General features: G+C 42.7%; 1 protein-coding gene across 1 annotated transcript in view; it reads right to left on the reverse strand.

Annotated features, from left to right (window-relative positions):
* Positions 1–25,105, reverse strand: part of LOC118943833 (uncharacterized) — a 78,116-nt gene extending 53,011 nt beyond the window's left edge. The window contains exons 1-4 of the mRNA XM_036959913.2: positions 24,392–25,105; positions 2,217–2,389; positions 1,712–1,932; positions 1,285–1,442 (exon numbers count right to left, since the gene is read on the reverse strand). Coding sequence (XP_036815808.2) covers positions 1,285–1,442; positions 1,712–1,932; positions 2,217–2,389; positions 24,392–25,030 — 1,191 coding nt within the window. The 5' untranslated portion in view covers positions 25,031–25,105. The remainder of the gene's footprint in view (positions 1–1,284; positions 1,443–1,711; positions 1,933–2,216; positions 2,390–24,391) is intronic.
* Positions 25,106–25,578: the final 473 nt, after the last annotated feature.

The raw sequence follows: 25,578 nt of genomic DNA on the forward strand, positions 1-25,578 counted from the left end.
GATCAGTGACACAACATCTGAATTTAATCAATTTTAAATTCAGGCTGTAACAGAACAAAATGTAGAAAAGTAAAGGGGTGTGACTGCTTTCTAAAGGCACCATTAGCTGCATCTCTCTGGTAGAAGGGAGAGGTCTTTAAGTTCTATTGTATGTTTCATCTGCTATAAAATTACTGATAATATGTTGGAATCAGAGTCAGTTAGAAATGTCTTGACTGTGAGCTGCTCTGAAAAGGTAATCTGCACCATGTCATCTGTCTTGCTGGTAACCAGCACCATGTCATCTGTCTCCCTGGTAACCAGCACCATGTCATCTGTCTCCCTGGTATCCAGCACCATGTCATCTGTCTCCCTGGTAACAAGCACCATGTCATCTGTCTCCCTGGTAACTAGCACCATGTCATCATGGTCTGTAGGAAATGGAATCTTCTAATAAAGCTCATGTTGAGTGTGAGCAGCCAGTCAGATCTTTGGAAAGGTAGAAGCGTAGAACGAGCTCAGAATCACTGAGTTAAATATCAGATATTATGAGTCAAAATTGCAGATGAGAATAGAGATGGTGGTAAGGCTACAACATGATAATGCACACAACTTTAAATTAATAAAGCATTTTAAAAATGGTGCTTTCATAAATTGGTGTATGAGGAGAAGTATGATGCAGCTGTGGCCATAGGGGTATGTATCCTGGAGATGGCCACCTCAGTTCCATCTGGAGAGTGGAGTCTAACATCAAGGCTTCTTCCAGGGTTAGTGCAATCCAGAATCCTTGGGACGTCCTTACCTTAACGTTAACCCCAACCCTTACCTAACCTTTACCTTAACTTTTAAATATCAACTTCAATGGGGTGACATCAAAGTTGGGACATCCCAAGGAAACCCGTGTAGACTTTTCCCTTTCTCCAGACATCTAGGACATTCATATAGTTATTTTCTCTCTTCCATGGTGCAAGAGGAAGAGAGTGAACAGGTGTGCACAATTACGTTATTGACTAACCCTGCATGGAGAGAGGAGAGTCCCAGTCTATGTAGGACCATGGTCCTGTGTTGCAGGATTGTAGAGCATGGCATTTGCAACACCAGGGTTTTGAGTTTGAGTCCCACTGGGGCCACCCATACCATAAATGTACACTCTTAGGAAAAAAAGGATTGGTTCTACCTGGAACCAAAAACGGTTCTCCTATGGGGAAACCTGAAGAACCCTTTTGGAATCCTTTTTCGGAGAGTATATGCGAAAGTCGCTTTGGATAAAAGGGTCTGCCTAATGGAATATATATTTCCACTCACACTGGTGACTTTGCGGTAGATCTGGGCTGCGTTCTGACACTCGGAGTAGGGGTACTCTGAGGTGGCCATCTCCAGGATACACATCCCAAAGGCATAGACATCCACAGCTTCATCATACTTCTCCTCGTACATCTCTGGAGCCATGAACTCTGGGGTACCTGGAGGAGAGGAGAGAGACAAGTCAACACCAGTCACAAGAACACACACACACGCACACACACACAGATGTACACACACATCTTCTCTAGGAAAGATACGTTTGATTGCACAGGACATGCCTCATAGGGTTGTAATCTGTGGCACAGTGATCTAATAATGATTATATAGTTAGAGCACTGGAAGGCCCTAAACTAGAAAAACCCTAAACATGAAATTAATCCATAAAAATAGATGACTGCAGTTAGTTAATAAACTCTTAAACACTCACCAATGACACTTTTAGCAAAGGAGGCACTTTTGAGTGTGGCCAGGCCCAGGTCTCCTATCTTGACGGAGCCGGTGGGGCCGGTGATGAAGATGTTGTCACACTTGAGGTCCCTGTGGATAATGGGAGGGGTGCGGGTATGGAGGAAGTGGAGCCCCTTCAGGATCTGCCGACTCCAACGCTGCAGCAGCTTCAGCTTCATCTCCTTGAACCTCTTCAGGTACCTGCAATAAACACATGTTATCAGGATGCATTACCAAAAGAGTACAGGCCAGACCAGTACATTCCAAACCAGAGAGGACTGTCAGAAGTTCAGATAGAAAACAAGGATGGGTAAAAAAAAATTCTATCAAGATTCTATAATCACGATAAAATATAGAAAATAATATAGAAAATATTGAAATGGTATTTGTAGAGGAAATAAAACAAATGGGACAAAACAGGCACAACAGTCTCCTCTACTACAACGATGATTGAGGCCAGGTTGGGGCAGGAAAGACAAACTCACGTTTTGAGGGTGCCTGATGTCATGAGCTCGGTTACCAGCAGGATGCACTTGAGGCCCTTGGAGTTGTCCTTCCAGGAGTCGTAGAAGCGGACGATGTTAGGGTGCTGCAGACCCTTCAGCATCTCCACCTCCTCGCTGAACCTCTGCCGCTCTAACTTGGTCAGCTTACGCGTCTGCACGGAGCACAACATAGATATATTCTAGAATTATTAAATACGACACAGTCAGAACCATCCTAGAATTCCATTTCTATGGGCAGAGCATATTGCCAGGGAACACCCCCCCCATCCCTCAGGCCTGATTTTATGACTATTGTTTATTATCACACAATACAGAATAAATAAGCTTATCAAGATGTGTGAAAAATATGAAAATGTGTGTGTCCTACAGGGAGAGAACAGACAGAACCACTGACGGAGATATTTTACTGTGCTAATTAGTTTTTTTGTGTGAATAACCACAGGTTGGTTGTCCATCTTGTCACAGTATAATCACAGTGGGTAGGTGGGTCACAGTATAATCACAGTGGGTAGGTGGGTCACAGAATAACCACAGGTTGGTTGTCCATCTTGTCACAGTATAATCACAGTGGGTAGGTGGGTCACAGTATAATCACAGTGGGTAGGTGGGTCACAGAATAACCACAGGTTGGTTGTCCATCTTGTCACAGTATAATCACAGTGGGTAGGTGGGTCACAGTATAATCACAGTGGGTAGGTGGGTCACAGAATAACCACAGGTTGGTTGTCCATCTTGTCACAGTATAATCACAGTGGGTAGGTGGGTCACAGTATAATCACAGTGGGTAGGTGGGTCACAGAATAACCACAGGTTGGTTGTCCATCTTGTCACAGTATAATCACAGTGGGTAGGTGGGTCACAGTATAATCACAGTGGGTAGGCGGGTCACAATCACAGTACAGTGGGTCACAGAATAATCACAGTGGGTAGGTGGGTCACAGAATAATCACAGTGGGTAGGTGGGTCACAGAATAATCACAGTGGGTAGGTGGGTCACAGAATAATCACAGTGGGTAGGTGGGTCACAGTATAATCACAGTGGGTAGGTGGGTCACAGTATAATCACAGTGGGTAGGTGGGTCACAGTATAATCACAGTGGGTCACAGAATAATCACAGGTTGGTTGTCCATCTTGAGAACCACATTCCAGTGTTACATAATCATATTTTTCTTAAAACTTGAACAGTGACTTCTAGACATTTGGAGAGGAGGTTTACGATAGCTGTGAGAAATTTAACCAAATACAGTATAATCACAGTGGGTAGGTGGGTCACAGTATAATCACAGTGGGTAGGTGGGTCACAGTATAATCACAGTGGGTAGGTGGGTCACAGTATAATCACATTGGGTAGGTGGGTCACAGTATAATCACAGTGGGTAGGTGGGTTACAGAAGAATCACAGTGGGTAGGTGGGTCAGAGTATAATCACAGTGGGTAGGTGGGTCACAGTATAATCACAGTGGGTAGGTGGGTGAACAAATCCATTTTTGTGCAGAGGGAGGTATGAATGGCTTGATTCAGTCTCGGGTCTCTGAGTAAAGCTGCCAGGAGGCTGCAGTGGGTGCCTAGCTGGCGGACAACTCTGGAGAGACCTCTAGACTTCTACAACCATGAATCCTGCATTCAGGCGGTTCTGGGAAAAACTTGGAGGGTATGTTTATGTTTACAATTACTTGACCACTATACCTTCCTCCCCTTTAGAGAAGGGGGCTGACACTCACGTTACCAGGCCCTACACCCTATTCCCTTTATAGTGCACTAGTTTTGGTAATTCCCTGGTCAAATGTAGTGCACTAGGGAATAGGGTACCATTTGGGACTTCAAGCCCTATCAAGCATGGGAGGGCCTGGCTCAGGATCTGGACTATCTTAGAAAGCAAGGTACATGAGGGGAGCCCCAACGTCCATCAACTGCCAAACACTAATTAAATAAGAATAAAATCACTTTTGACCAAGGAGTTTGTATGTATACTGTATGTGGAGAATTAGTGTAACAGAGACAGGAGTATGATGTAACTACAGGCGATACATTCTAGGACTCGTATGTTAAGATTACAGTATTGATGGGAGACTGAGCTTCAGTGTCCTTGAAAGTAAACTCTGAGTAAACATCTAACAATCTAAAAAAGATCCCTCTCTGATCTGATTGGGTGCTTCCACTGCCTCTGTTTTCTGACTGACGACCTGACTCACGGTCTGATTGGGTGCTTCCACTGCCTCTGTTTTCTGACTGACGACCTGACTCACGGTCTGATTGACCTGACTGACGACCTGACTCACGGTCTGATTGACCTGACTGACAACCTGACTGACCTGTTTAACTTGAAGGTCCTCTACAGTACAGCTCAATGTGGTGTGTACGTGCATTTAGCCTCATGGTCAACCAGCCTGCCCTGGAAACCTTGACAGCTCCCTAAACCATTGAGTTTACGAGAGAGCTCACTCACTGTACCACATGACAAGCACAACACATTCAAATACAGAATAATGAGATTTTGGCAACTTCAGAAGCGATCCTGGAATAGCCAATGTCTTATTCAGGCATTCCTGAACTAAAACAAGAGTAAGCATAACATTTTCTGCTAGCGTGTGTCTGATTAGGGACTGATTATTATTATTATGTTGACTCATCCAAAACCTGTTTCCTGTAACGGAATTCGTCGTCCTCTGACGAGGAGTATGAGAGATCGGACCAAAAAGCAGCGTGGTAAGTGTCCATAATATATTTTAATGAAATATAACTAGACACAGAAAACAAAAGGAACAAGAGAAATAAATGAAAACCGATACAGTCCAGTGTGGACCAAACACTGACACGGAAAAATAATCACCCACAAAACACAGGTGGGAAAGGCTACCTAAGTATGATTCTCAATCAGAGACAACGAATGACACCTGCCTCTGATTGAGAACCATACTAGGCCAAACACGTAGAAAATAATAACCTAGACAAAAGAACATAGACAACCCACCCCAACTCACGCCCTGACCAACCGAACACAAAGACATAAAAAAAAAAGAAACTAAGGTCAGAACGTGACATTTCCAATAAAGACCTATTGTTCAATTTTGGATTGCATCTGCTTTCCAGATGACATAAATATCACTAAATGGTTGAATTTAACACTGATACAACACAAGTAACAGACTTAACTTGGTCTGAACATAAAGAGAAACCAACAATAAGTGCTCACACATGAAAGCTGCCAGAGCGTATTGTATTACATCCGCTATGACAGGCTCATTGTCCACCCTCCCTCCCAAAAGCCTGGAAGGGGTGAGAGAGCAAAGCCTATGGGTTCATAGTGCCAACCTCGCAGCACACACACACTTACACACACCAACTGATTCATGGACTGCTGAATTCTTTTTTTTAAATGATCTTGTTTTGTTTGCTATTTTCCATATTATGTCTATCTCTGATAATCTACCCAGGAAAGGGCTGAAAATATCCCATTTTAATATTCAGTATGTAGCCTTAGAAATTATTTTGGTGAAATCAATAACTTGCTAACATCAGATAACATTAATATATAATATATAGCTATTTCTGAGACTCACTAAGATAATTAATTTGATGATACAGCAGTAGCAATACAAGGATATAACATCTATAGAAGAAACAGGAATGGTTATGGGGGGGCTATTCAGAACCATATCCCTGTACTACTTAAAGAAGATATAATTTGAAGTGTTATTCAGGTGTTGTGGTTGCAGGTTCACCTGGCACATCTAAAGGCTTTTCCTTTTGGATCTTGCTATAGGCCAACAAGTGCTAACAGTCAGAATCTAAAAAATATCTGTGAAATGCTTGATAGTGTATGTGATGTAAACACAGAGGTCTACTTTCGTGGGGACCTGAATATTGACTGGTTTTCATCAAGCTGTCCGCTTGAGAGGAAGCTTCTCACTGTAACCAGTGCCTGTAATCTGGTTCAGGTTATTAATCAACCTATCAGGGTGTTTACAAACACTACAGGAACAAGATCATCCACATGTATTGATCACATTTTTACTAATTGTAACATTTACGCTGGGAGTCAGGAAGCAAGTTCAGGGAGTGACTTTTAATAGTAAATAACACAAGGACAAAACAGGAAACACAAGTAGCGTACAGACATGAAACAACGGAACAGAAACAATAATGCCTAGAGAAAGAACCAAAGGGAGTGACATATATAGGGAAGGTACTCAGGACGGTGAAGGTGTCCAGGTGAGTCTGATGAGGCGCTGATGCGAGGAACGATGGTGACAGGTGTGCGTAATAATGAGCAGCCTGATGACCTCGAGTGCCAGAGGGGGAGTACCCCTTCCCTGGCGAGGGGCTCCACCCGCAGGACGCCGGCCAGAAGGACGATCCCGGGGACCAGGAGCAGGCCGATCACTTCTGCTGAGGAGTGGGAACCTGATGAACCGGTTGAAGCGCGGGGGCCTGACAAGCCGGCTGAAGAGCAGGGGCCTGGCGAGCCGGCTGAGGTATGGAGAGCCTGATGAACCAGCTGAGGCATTGGGAGCCTGATGAACCGGCTGAGGCAAGGGAGCCTGACGAGCTAGCTGAGGTGTCCTCGGTAGACACGGCAACGGACACTTTACAGGGCAACCGGGTGTTGTAAACCTGACGACCTGGCTGAGACATTGTGTTACATCTGCTCCTGCCACGTCCTCTACTTCTCATCCTGTGTCTCCCTAACCTGCCGCCTCTCCTCCAGTGCTTACTCCCTCTTCCTCTCTGTGTGGGTGTGTGTGATTGTGTGGGAGGAGACAGGTGTGCTGGAGGCAGAGCAGATGCCCACCAGCTGCAACCTGTTCCATAATCAAGACCTCAACAAATACTCAGCCCTGCCACTTCCACGCTGCCAGGTCCCTGCTCAGTCAGTCTGCGGTTTTTAGTCGTTTGGTCCTGCTTAGATCCTGTTTTCGTGTTATTCCTGTTTTCCCTTGCTTGACGCTGTTTTCCTCTCCACTACAGTTCTGCCCACTTTGACTTTGGCCCCAGTCCCATGTCTCGTCAGTGGACCCCCCACTCCACTGCGTCCTTAGATTCCTCTCCGGACCTGCTTACCCAGTCCCAACTCCCCTCGCTCCAGCCTCAGCCTCTGCACCTGGCTTCCTGGCTTCCTGCATTCCGCCCAAGCTTCACTTGGCCTGCATCCCATCTTCCCCCTGTTTTTCAATTAATACCTTGGTTACCTCATCCCAGTCTCCTCGTCTGAGTCTGCTCTTATGTTCACCTGTTCCACTCCGCATGACACGTGGAAACCTGACGAGCCAGCTGAGGCATCCCAGTTGCTCCGGTAGCGACACCCGGATGCTACAGTAACAAAAAACACTCCCATTGGGATGCTCCCATTTGGTGAGGCGTTATTCTGTAAAGTGTACGCTGGGAGTCGGGAAGCAAGTTCAGGGAGTGACTTTTAATAATAAATAACACAAGGACAAAACAAGAGTAGTGTACGGACATGAAACAACGTAACAGAAACAATGACGCCTAGGGAAAGAACCAAAGGGAGTGACATTTTTAGGGAAGGTAATCAGGAAGGTGAAGGTGTCCAGGTGAGTCTGATGAGTCTGATGAGGCGCACGATGTTGACAGGTGTGCGTAATAATGAGCAGCCTGACAACCTCGAGCGCGGGAGGGGGAGTATACATGACTAATACTGTAGAACTTTGTTCTAAAGCTGTATCCGTACCCATTGGATGCAGTGATCACAATATAGTGGCTATATCCAGAAAAACTGGGCCTAAAATAGTGTATAAGGCATCATACAAAATATTTTGCTGTGACTGTGGATGTGGTAAAAAATATTTGTTGGTCTGATGGAATTAATAAGGAGCATCCAGATGCTGCACTTGATGAATTTATGAAATTGATGCTTCCAATTATTGATGAACATGCACTTGTTAAGAAACTGACTGTTAGAATTGTTAAGGCTTCATGGATTGATGAGGAATTAGCATTAACTGCTTAAATGGAAAGCTACTGAGGATGGTAGCTGACTTTATAGCCCCTCCTATCTGTCATATCTTTAATCTGAGCCGAGAGGAAAGTCTTTGTCCTCAGGCCTGGAGTGAACCCAAAGTCATTCCGCTACCCAAGAGCGGTAAAGCAGCCTTTACTGGTTCTAACAGCAGACCTATCAGCTTGCTGCCAGCTCTTAGCAAACTGTTGGAAAAAATGTGTTTGACCAAATACGATGCTATTTCTCAGTAAACAAATTGACAACAAACTTTCATGCTTATATAAAACAGCACTCAACATGTACTGCACTGACAAAAATGATTGATGATTGGTTAAAATACATTGATAATAAGACGATTGTGGGAGCTGTACTGTTAGATTTCAATGCAGCCTTCAAAATTATTGATCATAACCTGTTGTTGAGAAAACGTATGTTTTATGGCTTTTCAACATCTGCCATATTGTGGATTGAGAGCTATCTATCTAATAGAACTCAAAGGGTTTACCTTAATGGAAGCCTCTCTAATGTCAAACATGTAGGGTGTGGTGTACCGCAGGGCAGCTCTTTAGTCCCTCTTGTCTTTTCTATTTTAACCAATGACCTGGCACTGGCATTAAACAAAGCCTGTGTGTCCATGTATGATGATGATTCAACCATATATGTGTTAGCAACCACAGCTAATGAAGTCACTGAAACCCTTAACATGGAGTTGCAGTCTGTTTTGGAATGGGTGGTCAGTAATAAACTGGTCCTGAACATCTCTAAAACTAAGAGCATTGTATTTGGTACAAATCATTCCCTAAGGTCTAGACCTCAGCTGAATCTGGTAATGAATGGTGTGGCTGTTGAACAAGTTGAGGAGACTAAATTAATTGGTGTTACCTTAGATTGCAAACGTTCATGATCAAAACATATAGATTCAATGGTTGTAAAGATGGGGAGAGGTCTGTCCATAATAAAGAGATGCTCTGCTCTCACTCCAAAAAGCAAGTCCTGCAGGCTCTAGTTTTCTCTTATCATATTGTCAAGTGCACCGATCTTGACAAACCATTTCTGCATGGACCTTGCACGGGGGGCATTGTCATGCTGAAACAGGAAAGTAACTTCCCCAAACTGTTGCCACAAAGTTGGAAGCACAGAGTCGTCTAGAATGCCATTGTATGCTGTAGCGTTAAGATTTCCCTTCACTGGAAATATTCCTCCTCAACCAAACTTTACAGTTGATACTATGCATTGGGGTAGGCAGCGTGTTCCTGGCATCCGCCAAACCCAGATGGTGAAGCGTGATTCTTCACTCCAGAGAAAGCGTTTCACTGCTCCGGTGATCTTATGATTGTAGGCGGCTGCTCGGCCATAGAAACCTATTTCATGAAGCTCAACGAACAGTTATTGTGCTGACGTTGCTTCCAGAGGCAGTTTGGAACTCGGTAGTGAGTGTTGCAACCGAGAACAGAAGATTTTAACATGCTACGCACTTCAGTTCTTGGTGGTCCCGCTCTGTGAGTTTGTGTGGCCTACCACTTCGCAGCTGAGCCGTTGTTGCTTCTAGACGTTTCAACTTTACAAGAACAGCACTGAATCTGCATGGAAAGGCTGCAGGAACTATTATGACCCTGTGCCAACTCCCTCCACAGTTACATAAGTAGTGTTGACGGTTGGACCATTGGTATTAAGAACCTCTTGGTTATCAGCAGCACCCCTATATGACAACTGGGAAATGGATGGACAGCCAACCCAGCACTAAAGGAGGCGTAGACTTTACTTTACAGGTCAGGAACATAACACTGTCCTCATATAACATCCAAAATGCAAGCAGTGATATGTGTGTAAGTGCAGTATATGGAAGACTAGGTTGGGATCGAGAGAGAGAGAGACAGAGAGAGAGAGATGTAAAAATAGAGAGAGAGACAGAGAGAGAGAACATCAGCGCCACAGGTAACTTCCACAAAGCTGTGAACGATCTGAGAGACAAGGCAAGAAGGGCCTTCTATGCCATCAAAAGGAACATAAAATTCAACATACCAATTAGGATCTGGCTAAAATTACTTGAATCAGTTATAGAGCCCATTGCCCTTTATGGTTGTGAGGTCTGGGGTCCGCTCACCAATCAAGATTTCACAAAATGGGACAAACACCAAATTGAGACTCTGCATGCAGAATTCTGGAAAAATATCCTCTGTGTACAATGTAGAACACCAAATAATGCATGCCGATACCCACTAATTATCAAGATCCAGAAAAGAGCCGTTAAATTCTACAACCACCTAAAAGGAAGCGATTCCCAAACCTTCCATAACAAAGCCATCACCTACAGAGAGATAAACCTGGAGAAGAGTCTGCTAAGCAAGCTGGTCCTGGGGCTCTGTTCACAAACACAAACACACCCCACAGAGCCCCAGGACTGCAACACAATTAGACCCAAGCAAATCATGAGAAAACAAAAAGATAATTACTTGACACATTGGAAAGAATTAACAAAAAAACAGAGCAAACTAGAATGCTATTTGGCCCTAAACAGAGAGTACACAGTGGCAGAATACCTGACCACTGTGACTGACCCAGACTTAAGGAAAGCTTTGACTATGTACACACTCAGTAAGCATAGCCTTGCTATTGAGAATGGCACCGTAGGCAGACATGGCTCTCAAGAGAAGACAGGCTATGTGCACACTGCTCACAAAATGAGGTGGAAACTGAGCTGCACTTCCTAAACTCATGCCAGCTGTATGACCATATTAGAGACACAAATTTCCCTCAGATTACACAGATCCACAAAGAATATGAAAACAAATCACATTTTGATAAAACTCCAATATCTATTGGGTGAAATAGCACAATGTGCCATCACAGCAGCAATATTTGTGACATGTTGCCACAAGAAAAGGTCAACCAGTGAAGAACAAACACCATTGTAAACACAACCTATATTTATTTTCCCTTTTGTACTTCAACTATTTGCACATCATTATGACACTGTATATAGACATAATATAACACCTGAAATGTCTCTATTCCTTTGGAACTTTTGTGAGTGTAATGTTTACTGTTCACTTGTGTTGTTTATTTCACTTTTGTTTATGATCAATTTCACTTGCTTTGTCAATGTAAACATATGTTTCCCATGCCAATAAAGCTCTTTGAATTGAATTGAGCGGGGTGGGGGAGACATCATGGCATGTTTGGTCTAGAAAGAATGCAGTAGCAGTGCTGTGGCTAACTTAAGCAGTTAAAGCGGTTATCTTGTTTCTCTCCTTCTGTATGTGTCTTTAACCCATCACTACAAGGAGGTCCCACATGCTCTCCAGAGGCTCCTTCAGATAGAGATCTGTGGCACAGACATACACTGAGAAACAGACAGACAGTGCAGTGTGAGGAACTGAGGTACCAGTGTATACTTTCCAAGGAAAACCTGAGCTGTTCTATGAATGTAGGGGGGGAGAGGGGAGATTCAGCCCGCCCTCTCTCTCACCGGGGCTAGCAGTCCGAAAACCTGGCTCCCGCTTTAGTGGCGCCTAAAGCAATTAACTACACAAGCAAAAGACTACGCTGGACACAGATTCAAGATTTCTGTCTTCCTGTGCATCCTATTTCACACAAGCATACTATCTAGCAAATCCTCCAACCAGGCCAAACTTCCAGGTCAATGGCAGCCTAAATAGTTCTGCAAATCTGCGTCCCAAATGGCACCCTATTCCCGATATAGTGCACTCATTTTGACCAGTGCCCAGTGCATCCCAAATGGCACCCCATTCCCTATATATAGTGTCAAAGGTAGTGCACTAAATAGGGAAACGGGTGCCATTTGGGGCGCAGATTTTGCAGAACTATTTAGGCTGCAGTTGACCTGGAAGTTTGGCCTGGTTGGAGGTTTTGCTAGATAGTAGGCGTGTTTGAAATGAAGAACTGCATTTGTGACTGACTGGCCTTGGAACTGAAATAATTGTGTCATAAAACATTGTATCATCTTTTAAAGTCATGAATTTCTCAAAACAATGTCAGCAACTCTTCCCAATCTTCATTTGTGGGGTAAGAGTTGATAAGATGTTTGTCTCATGTAACGCATGCTTCCAAAAAATAGTAAGCACGATTTATTGTACAGGAGTTAGTCATGTCCATCCTGGAACAAGTCAGGATTCTCAGAGATGTGAAAATCATGAACAGGTATCAAGTGTGCGAAGGAACTCTCTAGTCTTCTGTCTCTATATCCTCCTGGGTTAGTTTATAGTAGGGCTGATGTGTCTATATCCTCCTGGATTAGTTTATAGTAGGGCTTATGTGTCTATATCCTCCTGGGTTAGTTTAGAGTGGGGCTGATGTGCCTATATCCTCCTGGATTAGTTTAGAGTGGGGCTGATGTCTCTATATCCTCCTGGGTTAGTTTATAGTAGGGCTGATGTGTCTATATCCTCCTGGATTAGTTTAGAGTGGGGCTGATCTCTCTATATCCTCCTGGGTTAGTTTAGAGTGGGGCTGATGCTGCCCTGATGACCACTCTGACCTGTGAGGTAACTGGGTCTGCGTTACAAATCAAATAAAAAATCTAATCAAATCAAATTTTATTGGTCACACACAAATTTAGAAGATGTTATTGCAGGTGTGCGAATTGCTCGTGTTCCTAGTTCCTACAGTGCTGTAGTAGCTAACAATTCACAACAATACACAAATCTAAAAGTAAAATAATGGAATTAAGAAATATATAAATATTAGGACAAGCAATGTCAGAGTGGCTTTGACTAAATGCAGTAGAATAGAATACAGTATATACATATGAGATGAGTAAAGCAGTATGTAAACATTATCTTCTTGCCCCTGCCCGGTAGTTTCTAAGTGCCGTGTTTCCCACTCGCCTAGCGTAGTACTACTGAACGACTCCCTGACTCACCTATTGCTGTTCTTTGGACCCTATGAACACTCGGCTACACAGCTGATGCCCCCTGGACTGTTTCAATAACACGGTACCTCATTTACCTGTCAGCCCCAGTCTCGAACTCAGGTCCTGCATGTACCTAACTGACCCGCTCTGCCCATTCATCACCATTTACCCGTTGTTTTCTTAGCTCTCCCGATCAACACCTGTGACTGCTTTATGCCTCTCTCTAATGTCAATATGCATTGTCTGCTGCTGTCTGGGCTAGTCCTCATTGTTTTATTTCACTGTAGAGCCCTCAGTCCTGCTCACCTTGCATTAGGTAGCTTGTTTGTCCCACACCCCACATATGTGGAGACCTCACCTGGCTTAACGGGTCCCACCAGAGGTGAAACCTCTCTCATCGTCACTCAAGGCCTAGGTTTATCTCTGTACTCACATGCCCTTGTCTGTACATTACGCCATGAATCTATTCTACCACGCCCAGAATTCTGCTCCTTTTATTCTCTGTTCCCAACGTACTAGACAACCAGTTCTTATAGCCTTTAGCCATACCCTTATCCTACTACTCCTCTGTTCTTCTGGTGATGTAGAAGTTAACCCAGGCCCTGTAGACATCAGTACCACACCTATTCCCCAGGAGCTATCATTTGTTGACTTCTGTAACCGTAAAAGCGGGAGGCATCAGCTGTGTAGCCGAGTGATCACTGAGGAGGCCGGGAGGTGGGCCTGACTCATAGCTAGCTTTGGGGCTGGGCCACTCGGTGGTAGCTAGCTAGCTGTGATGATCTTTGCTTTATCTTGGCCAGGTCACAGTTGTAAATGAGAACTTGTTCTCAACTAGCCTACCTGGTTAAATAAAAGTGAAATAAAATAAACAATAACGACCACCGCTTTGTCTCCAGCCATATCCTTCCCTCCACAGTACGCCACACAAACTTATGAAATCTGAAATGAGCCCATACTTGGCAAACACAGGAGGAAAATGTTAGCAAAACATTTTTTTTGACTATTCTTCAAAACACTGTGTATGTGTGCAAGCTAATGTTAGTAACCTATTTCCACTGGCTTGAGAGACCAAATTTCATGAGGCTCCTGTGTCAGAATTCAATAAACAAGTTATGTGTTACGTGAGGTTTCTTACACCTCTGGAGCTACTGCAGGTAAGAAACACAGGTTTAGCTGTTTTTTCAGTGTTTTGGTACATAAATAATAATATTCTGTGTTTTGTGTACTGGAGCAGAAAACTTAACAGGCTGTGATGTTCCTTCACGGTTACATCTTACACCACTCGTTAAGGGCCGGAGAGGAACACAGAGTTCTAAAACTGGAATTTAAGGAGTCTCCTGCATGGTATTGGCCAGGTAACAGTGGGCCTGTCCCAAATGGCACCCTATTCCCTATACAGGGCACTACTATTGACCACAGCCCCATAGGCTCTAAACGTACTGCACCATGTAGGGAATAGGGTGCCATTTGTGGTGCAGCCTCAGTCTCCTGCATGACACTGCCCAGGTGACTGTGTTTGCCAACAACACTGAGCCATTACTTCCCTAAGTAGTGAGTCCATGTTGTTTTGTCTGGTATAATGAATTCATGCTCTGTTCACATATAATGTGAGCGAGGTACAGTGCATTTGGAAAGCGTTCAAACCACTTGACTTTTTCCACATTTTGTTACATAACAGCCTTATTCTAAAATTGATAAAATATTTTTTTCCCTCATCAATCTACTACACACAATACCCCATAATGACAAGGCAAAAAAAAAGTTGTTTTAATTTTTGGCAAATGTATTAAATAGGAAAAACTGAAATATCGCATTTACATAAGTATTCAGATCCTTTACTCAGTACTTTTTTGAAGCACCTTTGGCAGCGATTACAGCCTTGAGTCTTCTTGGGTATACACGCTTGGCACACCAGTATTTGGGGAGTTTCTCTCATTCTTCTCTGCAGATCCTCTCAAGCTCTGTCAAGTTGGATGGGGAGCGTCAATGCACAGCTATTTCCACAAAATGTGGAAAAAACCAAGAGGTCAGAATACTTCCCAAATGCATTGTATATCCCAGTGATTACAGAGGGCAATAACAGACGCATGAATCCATGCTTTGTTCATATATAATGTGAGCTAGGTATACCCCAGTGATTACAGTGGGCTGAATAATAGACACATGATACAGCATAGCCCACAAATCAGGCCACTCAGTTGCTTTTCCACGAAACAGTGTGTTGTCTAATGCCCATTAGTAGTGCCCATTAGATTAGCAAGAGGCAATGACATTTCTGTTATAGCAAAACATGAAAGCACACTGTGTGTACACACAGGTGCCCTACTAAGCATGAATGCAATCAGGTTTACATCAAGTAGTACCCTGTAATCAAATCAGAGGAAGCTGGAGGGGGGAGCTATAGGAGGACAGGCTCATTGTAATGGCTGGAATGGAACAGAACAAAGTCAAACATGTGGTTTCCATAAGTTAGATCTGTTTGGTACCATTCCATTTATTCCATTCCTGCAATTACAATGAGCCTCCTATAGCTCCACCCACCAGCCTCCTCTGAATCAAATATTAGATCAAGCTTTTTCCTGGAATGATCTACTAGGCACTTTCTAAGAACAAGGATGTACAGTGCATTCATAAAGTATTCAGACCTCTTGATCTTTTCAAAATGTTCTTACGTTGCAGCCTTATTCTAACATGAATTAAATAGTTTTTCCCCTCATTAATCTACACACAATACCCCATAATGAAAAGCAAAAACAGGTTTTTTGATTTTTTTATCAAATGTATTACAAACGGAAATATTGAATTTACATTCAGTTTAAGTCAGAAGTTTACATACACCTTAGCCAAATACATTTAAACTCGGTTTTTCACAATTCCTAACATTTAATCCAAGTAAAAATTCCCTGTCTTAGTTCAGTTAGTTATCACCACTTTATTTTTAAGAATGTGAAATGTCCGAATAATAGTTGAGAGAGTGATTTATTTCAGCTTTTATTTCTTTCATCACATTCCCAGTGGGTCAGAAGTTTACATACACTCAATTTGTATTTGGTAGCATTGCCTTTAAATTGTTTAACTTGGGTCAAACGTTTCAGGTAGCCTTCCACAAGCTTCCCACAATAAGTTGGGTGAATTTTGGCCCATTCCTCCTGACAGAGCTGGTGTAACTGATTCAGGTTTGTAGGCCTCCTTGCTCGCACGTGCTTTATCAGTTCTGCCCACAAATGTTCTTTAGGATTGAGGTCAGGGCTTTGTGATGGCCACTCCAATACCTTTGCTGTTGTTCTGGGATTGATTTGCACTTTCGCATCAAAGTACGCTCATCTGTAGGAGACAGAACTTGTCTCCTTCCTGAGCGTTATGACGGCTGCGTGGTCCCATGGTGTTTCTCCTTGCGTACTATTGTTTGTACAGATGAACGTGGTACCTTCAGGCGTTTAGAAATTGCTCCCAAGGATGAACCAGACTTGTGGAGGTCTACACATTTGTTTCTGAGGTCTTGGCTGATTTCTTTTGATTTTCCCATGATTTCAAGCAAAGATGCACTGAGTTTTAAGGTAGGCCTTGAAATACATCCACAGGTAAACCTCCAATTGACTCAAATGATGTCAATTAGCCTATCAGAAGCTTCTAAAGCCATGACATCATTTTCTGGAATTTTCCAAGCTGTTTAAAGGCACAGTCAACTTTGTGTATGTAAACTTCTGACCCACTGGAATTGTGATACAGTGAATTATAAATTAAATAATCTGTCTGTAAACAATTGTTGGAAAAATTACTTGTGTCATGCACGAAGTAGATGTCCTAACCGACTTGCCAGAACTATAGTTTGTTAACAATACATTTGTGGAGTGGTTGAAAAACAAGTTTTAATGACTCCAACCTAAGTGTATGTAAACTTCTGACTTCAACTGTAAGTATTAGGACCCAAAGTTGTTGAAACAACTTTGGCAGCGATTACAGCCTTGAGTCTTCTTGGATATGTCTTGCTTGGCACACTTGTATTCGGGGAGTTTATCACGTTCTTCACTCTAGATTCTCTCATGCTCTGTCAGGTTGGATGGGAAGAGTTGCTGCACACCTATTTTAAGGTCTCAGAGATGTTCGATCGGGTTCAAGTCAGGGCTCTGGCTGGGCCACTCAAGGACATTCAGAGACTTGTCCCAAAGCGACTCCTGCATTGTCTTCCCTGTGTGCTTATGGTCATTGTCCTGTTGGAAGTGAACCTTCGCCCCAGTCTAAGGTCCTGAGAGCTCAGTCCCTGTCACTGATAAACATCCCCATAGCATAATTCTTCCACCACCATGCTTCAGGTGCCAGGTTTCCTCCAGACATGACACTTGGCATTCAAGACACAGAGTTCAATCTTGGTTTCATCAGACCAGAGAGTCTTGTTTCTCATGGTCTGAGATTCTTTAGGTGCCTTTTGCTGAGAAGTGGCTTCAATCTGGCCAATCTACCATAAAGGTCTGATTGCTCAGTTTGGCCAGTCTTGGTTGTTCCAAGCCTCTTTCATTTAAGAATGATGGAGGCCACTGTGTTATTGGGGACCTTCAATGATGCAGCAATTTTTTTATGTAAATATGGTTTTCCTGTTTTACATTTCTTATAAATGTGCAAAAAACTCTAAAAACCTGTTTTCACTTCGTCATTATGGGGTATTGTGTGTAGATTGCTATTTTTTTTTTTATTTAATCCATTTTAGAATAAGGCTGTAACGTAACAAAACGTGGAAAAAGTCGAGGGGTCTGAGTACTTTCCGAAGGCACTGTATGTATGTACAATATTTGTGGGGAGGGACTGAAAAATAGTCCGATTAAGAACAATGGTGTCTGCAATTCTTTAGTGCAGGCAATTCACCTTACTACATGTGGAAATGTCCATATTCCACTGTCAATTAGATGTATTTTTAATTTGTAGAAGTAGAATTTAAACTTCAGAAGCCTTTTAAACCTCAAATACACTACAAGTTTAAAATGTCCTTAATTGAAGGAAAGTTCTCCTGCAAGAAGGTTATCAAACAAAGATCCTACATCTGTGTTTGCATCCCAAATGGCACCCTATTCCCTACATAGTGCACTACTTTTGACCGAGTCCCTTAAAAGTAGTGCACTATGTAGGGAATAGGGTGCCATTTGGAATAAAAACCTATGTGTTCTGTTTACAGAGAGAGGACAACACTGTATTGTGCGGTGCCAACCATGACTACCAGATATACAATAGTTAACGACGTGATAGTATGCAAGAGGTGAGGAGAGCTCTTTATAGTGCCCTTCAAAGCCAAAGGGGATTCAACTCAATCCAATTATGTGTCCAACCAATGAGATAGTGGAAATAACTACCAGCATTGTGTCAGTATCATAATCTCATACTCAGCTAAAGTAAAATCTGACCCTATCCCTTACAAGGCAAAGAAGAAAATAAAACTTTGGAACTTAAGCAGGAAAAATATATTTCACTTCTGAAGAGAACCAACATCTACAGGTTAAACTCAAATAAAGCATACTACTTAATGGCAAATAAACCTGGTAAATATCTCTCAGCTCTCACAAAATGAATGAATGCTAAACCAGTTATCATTTTTAAAGATAAAGATACAAAAGTGGTCATTAGGAACAACAATGAGATTAATTACAATTTTAAAAGCTTCTATGAAAATGTATATGAATCAGAATTAAACAACAGTGGCACTGATCCCACAGCCTTCTTAGACTCAACAACTCTGAAGCAATTATCAGAAGACAAAAAATATTCACTAAAAACAGATATTATCTAATATTAGATACTGTTAAAACATTCACATGGAGAAAAGCTTGGGACAAAGTAGTCCCCCTATTCACTCAATTCAGTACTTCCTAATTCCATGTATAAAATAGTTATATTTCAGTTATATTAAAACCAGGAAAATCTGTAGAGTCCCCTGCTGATTATCGCCCCTTAAGTTTAATACATTGTGATAAAATAATAACAAAGCTTATAAGCAAGAGAATGGCAAAAGTCTTACCAGACCTGATACATATCAATCAAACAGGGTTTATAAAAAATAGACACAAACAATTACAAGAACATGTTTCAGTTTAATGCAATATGCAAAAAAGAATACATACTGTATATAGAGATCAATAATGGCTGTTGACGACAAAAAGGATTTTGACCGTCTTGAATAGCCTTTTCTATTCAAGACTTTGAAAGCATTTAACTTTCCAGGTGAAATAATACATGTAATAAGAATAATGTATAAATGGTCTAAGGCACTGCAGTGCAGTGCTAGCTGTGCCACTAGAGATCCTGGTTTGAGTACAGGATCTGTTGCAGGCGGCCACGACCGGAATACACAGGGGCGGAGCACAATTGGTACAGTTTCGCGAGGTTAGGGGAGGGTTTATCAGGCAGTGATGTTCTTGTCGCATCGCGCTCTAGCGACTCCTGTGGCGTGCCGGGCACAATGCACTCTGACATGGTCGCCTCTTTAGAATGGAATGGCTCCCAAAGTTTTTGTCTTTATTTATTTTCGGTAATACCAATTACTCCATCAAAGACATTCTTTAAAAAAGTATACTTGGTCATCAAATCAAATCAAACTTTTTTGCCACATGCACCGAATACAACAAGTGTAGACTTTACCATGAAATGCTTACTTACAATGTAAATTCTCCGGTGCCGATTTTTATGAATTGTTCAGTAGTCTAATGGCTTGGGGGTAGAAGCTGTTGAGGAGCCTTTGAGTCCTGGACTTGGCGCTCCGGTACCGCTTGCCGTGCAGTAGCAGAGAAAACAGTCTATGACCTGGGTGACTGGAGTCTGACAATTTTATGGGCTTTCCTCTGACACCGCCTATTATATACGTCTTGGATTGCAGGATGCTTGGCCCGAGTGATGTATTGGGCCATTCGCACTACCCGCTGTAGCGCCTTGCGGTCAGATGCCGAGCAGTTGCCATACCAGGCGGTGATGCAACTGGTCAGGTTTGCTCTTGATGGTGCAGCTGTAGAACCTTTTGAAGATCTGGGGTCCCATGTCAAATCTTTTCAGTCTCCTGGGGAGGAAAAGGTTTTGTCGTGCCCTCTTCATGACTGTCTTGGTATGTTTGGACCATGATAGTTCGTTGGTGATGTGGACACCAAGGAACTTGAAACTATCGACCCGCTGTTGGTCTATGCATGCTTTAAGTACATGGCCTGGTAATCCATCTGCCCCCGCGGCTTTGTGAATGTTGACCTGTTTAAAGGTCTTGCTCACATCGGCTACCGAGAGTGTTATCACACAGTCATCCAGAACAGAACAGAATAATATAGTGGTAACTACACCAACAACGGCCACCTTAAAGCTCATTAGAGGTGATTAGGGGCCTTAACCCAGCTAAAGCCTCGTTGTCATATAGAGAGAGAGAGGAGAAACCAAACCACCATGAACAACTGAACATGGCAGTTAGCTAGAGTAATGCAGGTAACCAACTGGCCTCTAAACCAAACTAAACTATATTCTGACAGATGTAGGTGAAGAAAGGGGAATAAGAATCAGGTAAAATTCCCTTGTCTACATCCCAAATGCCACCTTTTTCCCTTTATAGTGGACTAAATAGGGAATAGGGTGTCATTTGGGATACACAACTTGTCTCTCAGCTCCTTGAAGGAGATCCAACTGTGTCCTGGCTGCAGCTGTCCAGGCCTGGGCCTCTGTTGCTCAGTAGCCTCCACCCTCCTCAGTGGGAGATTATTTTTATGAGATGTGTTTCAAACAGAAACAACACTTGGGATTTCTATACAAACAATGTTTTCAAAGATTTGACTTACCACAATACACAGGAGTGGTCCCAAGATGAAGCGGCAGCCCTTCTCTATCTCTCAATGTAAAATAAAGGAACATTCATCACAACTTCTCCCTATAAGAAGTCTTCCCTGACCCACCTCCGCTCAACATACGGTTAGAGGAGGTGCCACACTTGGATTGGTAAAAAAAAGTTAGATAAAAAAATATATAGTATATATACAGTGGGGCAAAAAAGTATTTAGTCAGCCACCAATTGTGCAAGTTCTCCCACTTAAAGAGATGAGAGAAGCCTGTCATTTTCATCATAGGTACACTTCAACTATGACAGACAAAATGAGAAGAAAAAAAATCCAGAAAATAACATTATAGGATTTTTAATGAATTTATTTGCAAATTGTGGTGGAAAATAAGTATTTGGTAAATAACAAACGTTTATCTCAATACTTTGTTATATACCCTTTGTTGGCAATGACAGAGGTCAAACGTTTTCTGTAAGTCTTCACAAGGTTTTCACACACTGTTGCTGGTATTTTGGCCCATTCCTCCATGCAGTTCTCCTCTAGAGCAGTGATGTTTTGGGGCTGTTGCTGGGCAACACAGACTTTCAACTCCCTCCAAAGATTTTCTATGGGGTTGAGATCTGGAGACTGGCTAGGCCACTCCAAGACCTCGAAATGCTTCTTACGAAGCCACTCCTTCGTTGCCCGGGAGGTGTGTTTGGGATCATTGTCATGCTGAAAGACCAAGCCACGTTTCATCTTCAATGCCCTTGCTGATGGAAGGAGGTTTTCACTCAAAATCTCATGATACATGGCCCCATTCATTCTTTCCTTTACACGGATCAGTCGTCCTGGTCCCTTTGCCGAAAAACAGCCCCAAAGCATGATGTTTCCACCCCCAGATTATCAGTGGTCTTGTATGTCTTCCATTTCCTAATAATTACTCCCACAGTTGATTTATTCAAACCAATATGCTTACCTATTGCAGATTCAGTCTTTCCCAGCCTGGTGCAGGTCTACAATTTTGTTTCTGGTGTCTTTTGACAGCTCTTTGGTCTTGGCCATAGTGGAGTTTGGAGTGTGACTGTTTGAGGTTGTGGACAGGTGTCTTTTATACTGATAACAAGTTCAAACAGGTGCCATTAATACAGGTAACGAGTGGAGGACAGAGGAGCCTCTTAAAGAAGAAGTTACAGGTCTGTGAGAGCCAGAAATCTTGCTTGTTTGTAGGTGACCAAATACTTATTTTCCACCATAATTTGCAAATAAATAAATTAAAAATCCTACAATGTGATTTTCTGGATTTTTTTTCTCATTTTGTCTGTCATAGTTGAAGTGTACCTAAGATGAAAATTACAGGCCTCTCTCATCTTTTTAAGTGGGAGAACTTGCACAATTGGTAGCTGACTAAATACTTTTTTGCCCCACTGTATATATTATAAAATTCCCGGATTATATTTTAAATGCTCATAAAAGTGTACTGTGTACATTTTCCTGTTTCAAAAATATATTGTTCAAAACAAGCTGTTCAGTTACTTACTACTCTGCCCCTCAGTGATTCTGCCAGCAGCAGACGTACGTTATGAATTACAATTTGTATTATAAGTTTAAATTGCAAAATGTACAATATGTTACAAATTGATACCAATTCGCTAGACGTATGAAATGCTACGAATTCTAGCTAGTTGGCTAACGTTAGTTAGCTGGCTATCGTTTTCTAGGCTAGGGATTAGGGTGAGAGGTAGGAGAAGTGTTAGCTAAAAGGATTAAGGTTAGGGTTGGGGGAAGGGTTAGCTAGAATGCTAAGTAGTTGCAAAGTAGCTAAAAAGTTGAAAAGTTGCTAATTAGCTAAAACTCTGTCTGTGATGAGATTCGAACTCGCAACCTTTGAGTTGCTAGACATTCACGTTGTACACCCACCAACCCATCCACCTCGACCAACCAACCAACCACCCTACTTTTGTTTTTGACTTAAGTAACCATCTGTTTTACGTAACCATACCAAACGTAACATATCATACTAATTTGAGTGTCCCAGATGTACAATTACTTTGTTATGTCTAGTCTACGAGACCAGGCTGTTTTTTCCCCAGCTATTTGCTATGAGGAGGGACTGCCCCAATCAAATCGCAGGATTTCATAGCATAGATTATAACAGCACATAGTAAATGGACCATCCTGTGCCACTTAAATGTGCATTCAGTCAGAACTTCTTTATCTGCCCTAGTCTCCCTCCCAGTCTCTCGTGCCAGACGACTTACTTCTGGAAGCGAGACTAGATCTGCTCTATCAGGTGGCGCTAAAGCTAATTGTAATTAACTTGTAAATAACAGTCATGGAAGCCTGGGACCTGATAAACCGGACATCTACATCCAACAAGAGTTGAAGGAAAGAGAGATACACTAGCTAGAACCTTCTCATCTGTGGCTGGCCAATTTGATTGTTTCCCCCCATGTTCATCAGGTTCTACTGTAGGTGATAGGGCGACATGTTGTGTGGACTAAAACAGCATGCTCCCCATGACCATTTCAAGATGATCTAAACTAATATCTGACTAATTCGGAAATATGAAGTTATTTCAGAATGAAGGTTAACTGGCTAGTGAGCCATACTTTGTGACATTGTGTTAGCTATCCCTAGTTAGATAATGTATTTTCAAAGGTAGATAACTGGTTCATTTGACCAATGAATCATCCCAAATATTTCTCAAAATTGCAATTCAATGAGCGTGTGGGGAGGGGTTCAGACAGACACCATAAACGAACCCTCAATACAAATGATTCATACATAACAGTGAGTGAATAATCTAATAGCACAGTCAGTCAGTCAATAGGCTTCTCTTGTGGGATTGAGCATTTGTAGTTGAGTGATGGAAGAATTAAAATCCTCTGCGACTTTGGCAGTTCCTAGTTTACATGTGAGCAAGGCTGAGAGAGAGAGAGAGAGGCAGGGAGCTGGTGTTACTGGTTGGTACTGAGAACACAGCTTAGAGGGGATCACGGCAGGCAGGCTGGCCGGCCAGGCAGACTGGCTCAGTTGGAGCAGCAGACCGTTGACAGGTTAACCTCCTGGCATGCAAGAGCCACAGGAGCCAGCTCAATGTCACTGAGAATATGGATTACCAACCAATGTCACAGATTGCTCTGAAACTTTCACCACAGGGAGACCCATGAGGTTGTTGGGGTTTTGTACTGAGAGTGTAGGCCTATGAAGTATGAATTAGGCCTATTCTAAGGTGAAGGTGAAAAGTATGGGCCTAGGACTCTAAGGTGTCTATGTCCCACCTGGTCCACTGTCACTACATAACCTACTACTGGCACTAGGACAGGAGCAGTTGGTAGTGTCATAGCAGTGTCACCAAGCATCAGGCTAATTATCCCCATAGACTACATCACATGCACAAAAATAAAGAAGGATAACTTCTATGGTGCCAATAGATTAAAATTAACTATGTTTATCATATTAGCAATTCAGCACAAAAAAAGGTCTGATGACATCATGATCACAATTGTTTCATGATAATAATGTAAAATGATGTCTATCACTCACCTGCAGCTCGCACCATGCCACTTCCACAGTAGTCTCTGTGTCCAGTCCTTTATAAACGGTCTTAAACGAACCCCTCCCAATCTCAATGTTGAATTTCAGGTATCTTCCATCAGGTGAGGTGGCCACAGCTTTGGTCTCAATGTCCTCCCTCTCCTCCTGTTCCCATTTGCTTTCATACGGACTGCGTGACAACACGTTGTGAACAAGCTCATTGTCTGAGTCCGAGCTGGCATCTTGTCTGTTGGGGCTCTGGATCGAGCTCCAGTTGTTCACCAGAGGGGTGACCGGGTCCTTTACTTGGGTAAAGGGGGACTTGCTGCCGGTGATGCACGCGCCCGGGATGGAGACCGGAGATGGAGACGCCGGTGGAGTCTCCGTTTTGTCGTCCTCCTCAACTCTGGCCTCCGTCAAAGTTAAAATATTCTCCGCGGACCCGGAAAGAGCCTTTGAAAGCGTCCCACCATAGAGTTGAGGGTCGATGTCCATGTTAATTTTGTGAAGTCCATAAGAGTTTCTCCTGGCACCCAAGTTGTTCCTCAGTGGCATCGACGGGACCCGGCCAGATAAGCAGTCATCTTTCAGTTCGACCGAAAGGCTTGGGAAGCCGCGTCCAGCTACCTCAAACTCAGTGTGTGACATTGTAACGGTTCGTATTCTGATTTCCGAGACTTAAAAAAAAGAAATAAGAAAATTAAACCCGGCCGTTACCTTAATAAAACAGCATGCTATTTTACATATATCTTTCAGCAATTGATGCTACTTTCCATTGTAGCCTAGTTATACATTTTACACATTAGTTTAGTTGTGGAACATAGGGTAAATTGTAGCCTTGTACAAGACAATTAACTTAGGTCAATATAGACTGACAAAACCAAGTATTCTCAATTTTGCAATTGAATTGAAATAGCTTACCTGAAAAGGTGTTCAAATTCGGAAAAAAATCACATAATGCATGTCAGATAATCCGAGTCGACCGGACCGTTCATTGCTCTTGTATGTGTGAGTCGTCAACTCAGCTGTAACCTCTAGTGAAGAAATGAAAGCCTGTCTATATCGACCGAGACCCGCGGGCGCTCTCAACTCCGCCCCCATAAACAGTCTCCTGTAGTTTACCTGGGCAATGTGACGCAGCATGCAGCGCTTGATTCACAAACAAGAGCCTCTTCTCAAATGACTGACTTCATGAG

The sequence above is a fragment of the Oncorhynchus mykiss genome, chromosome 23 (assembly GCF_057628025.1).
Source record: "Oncorhynchus mykiss isolate SJ-2025 chromosome 23, ASM5762802v1, whole genome shotgun sequence".
In the NCBI taxonomy this organism is placed as follows: Eukaryota; Metazoa; Chordata; class Actinopteri; order Salmoniformes; family Salmonidae; genus Oncorhynchus; species Oncorhynchus mykiss.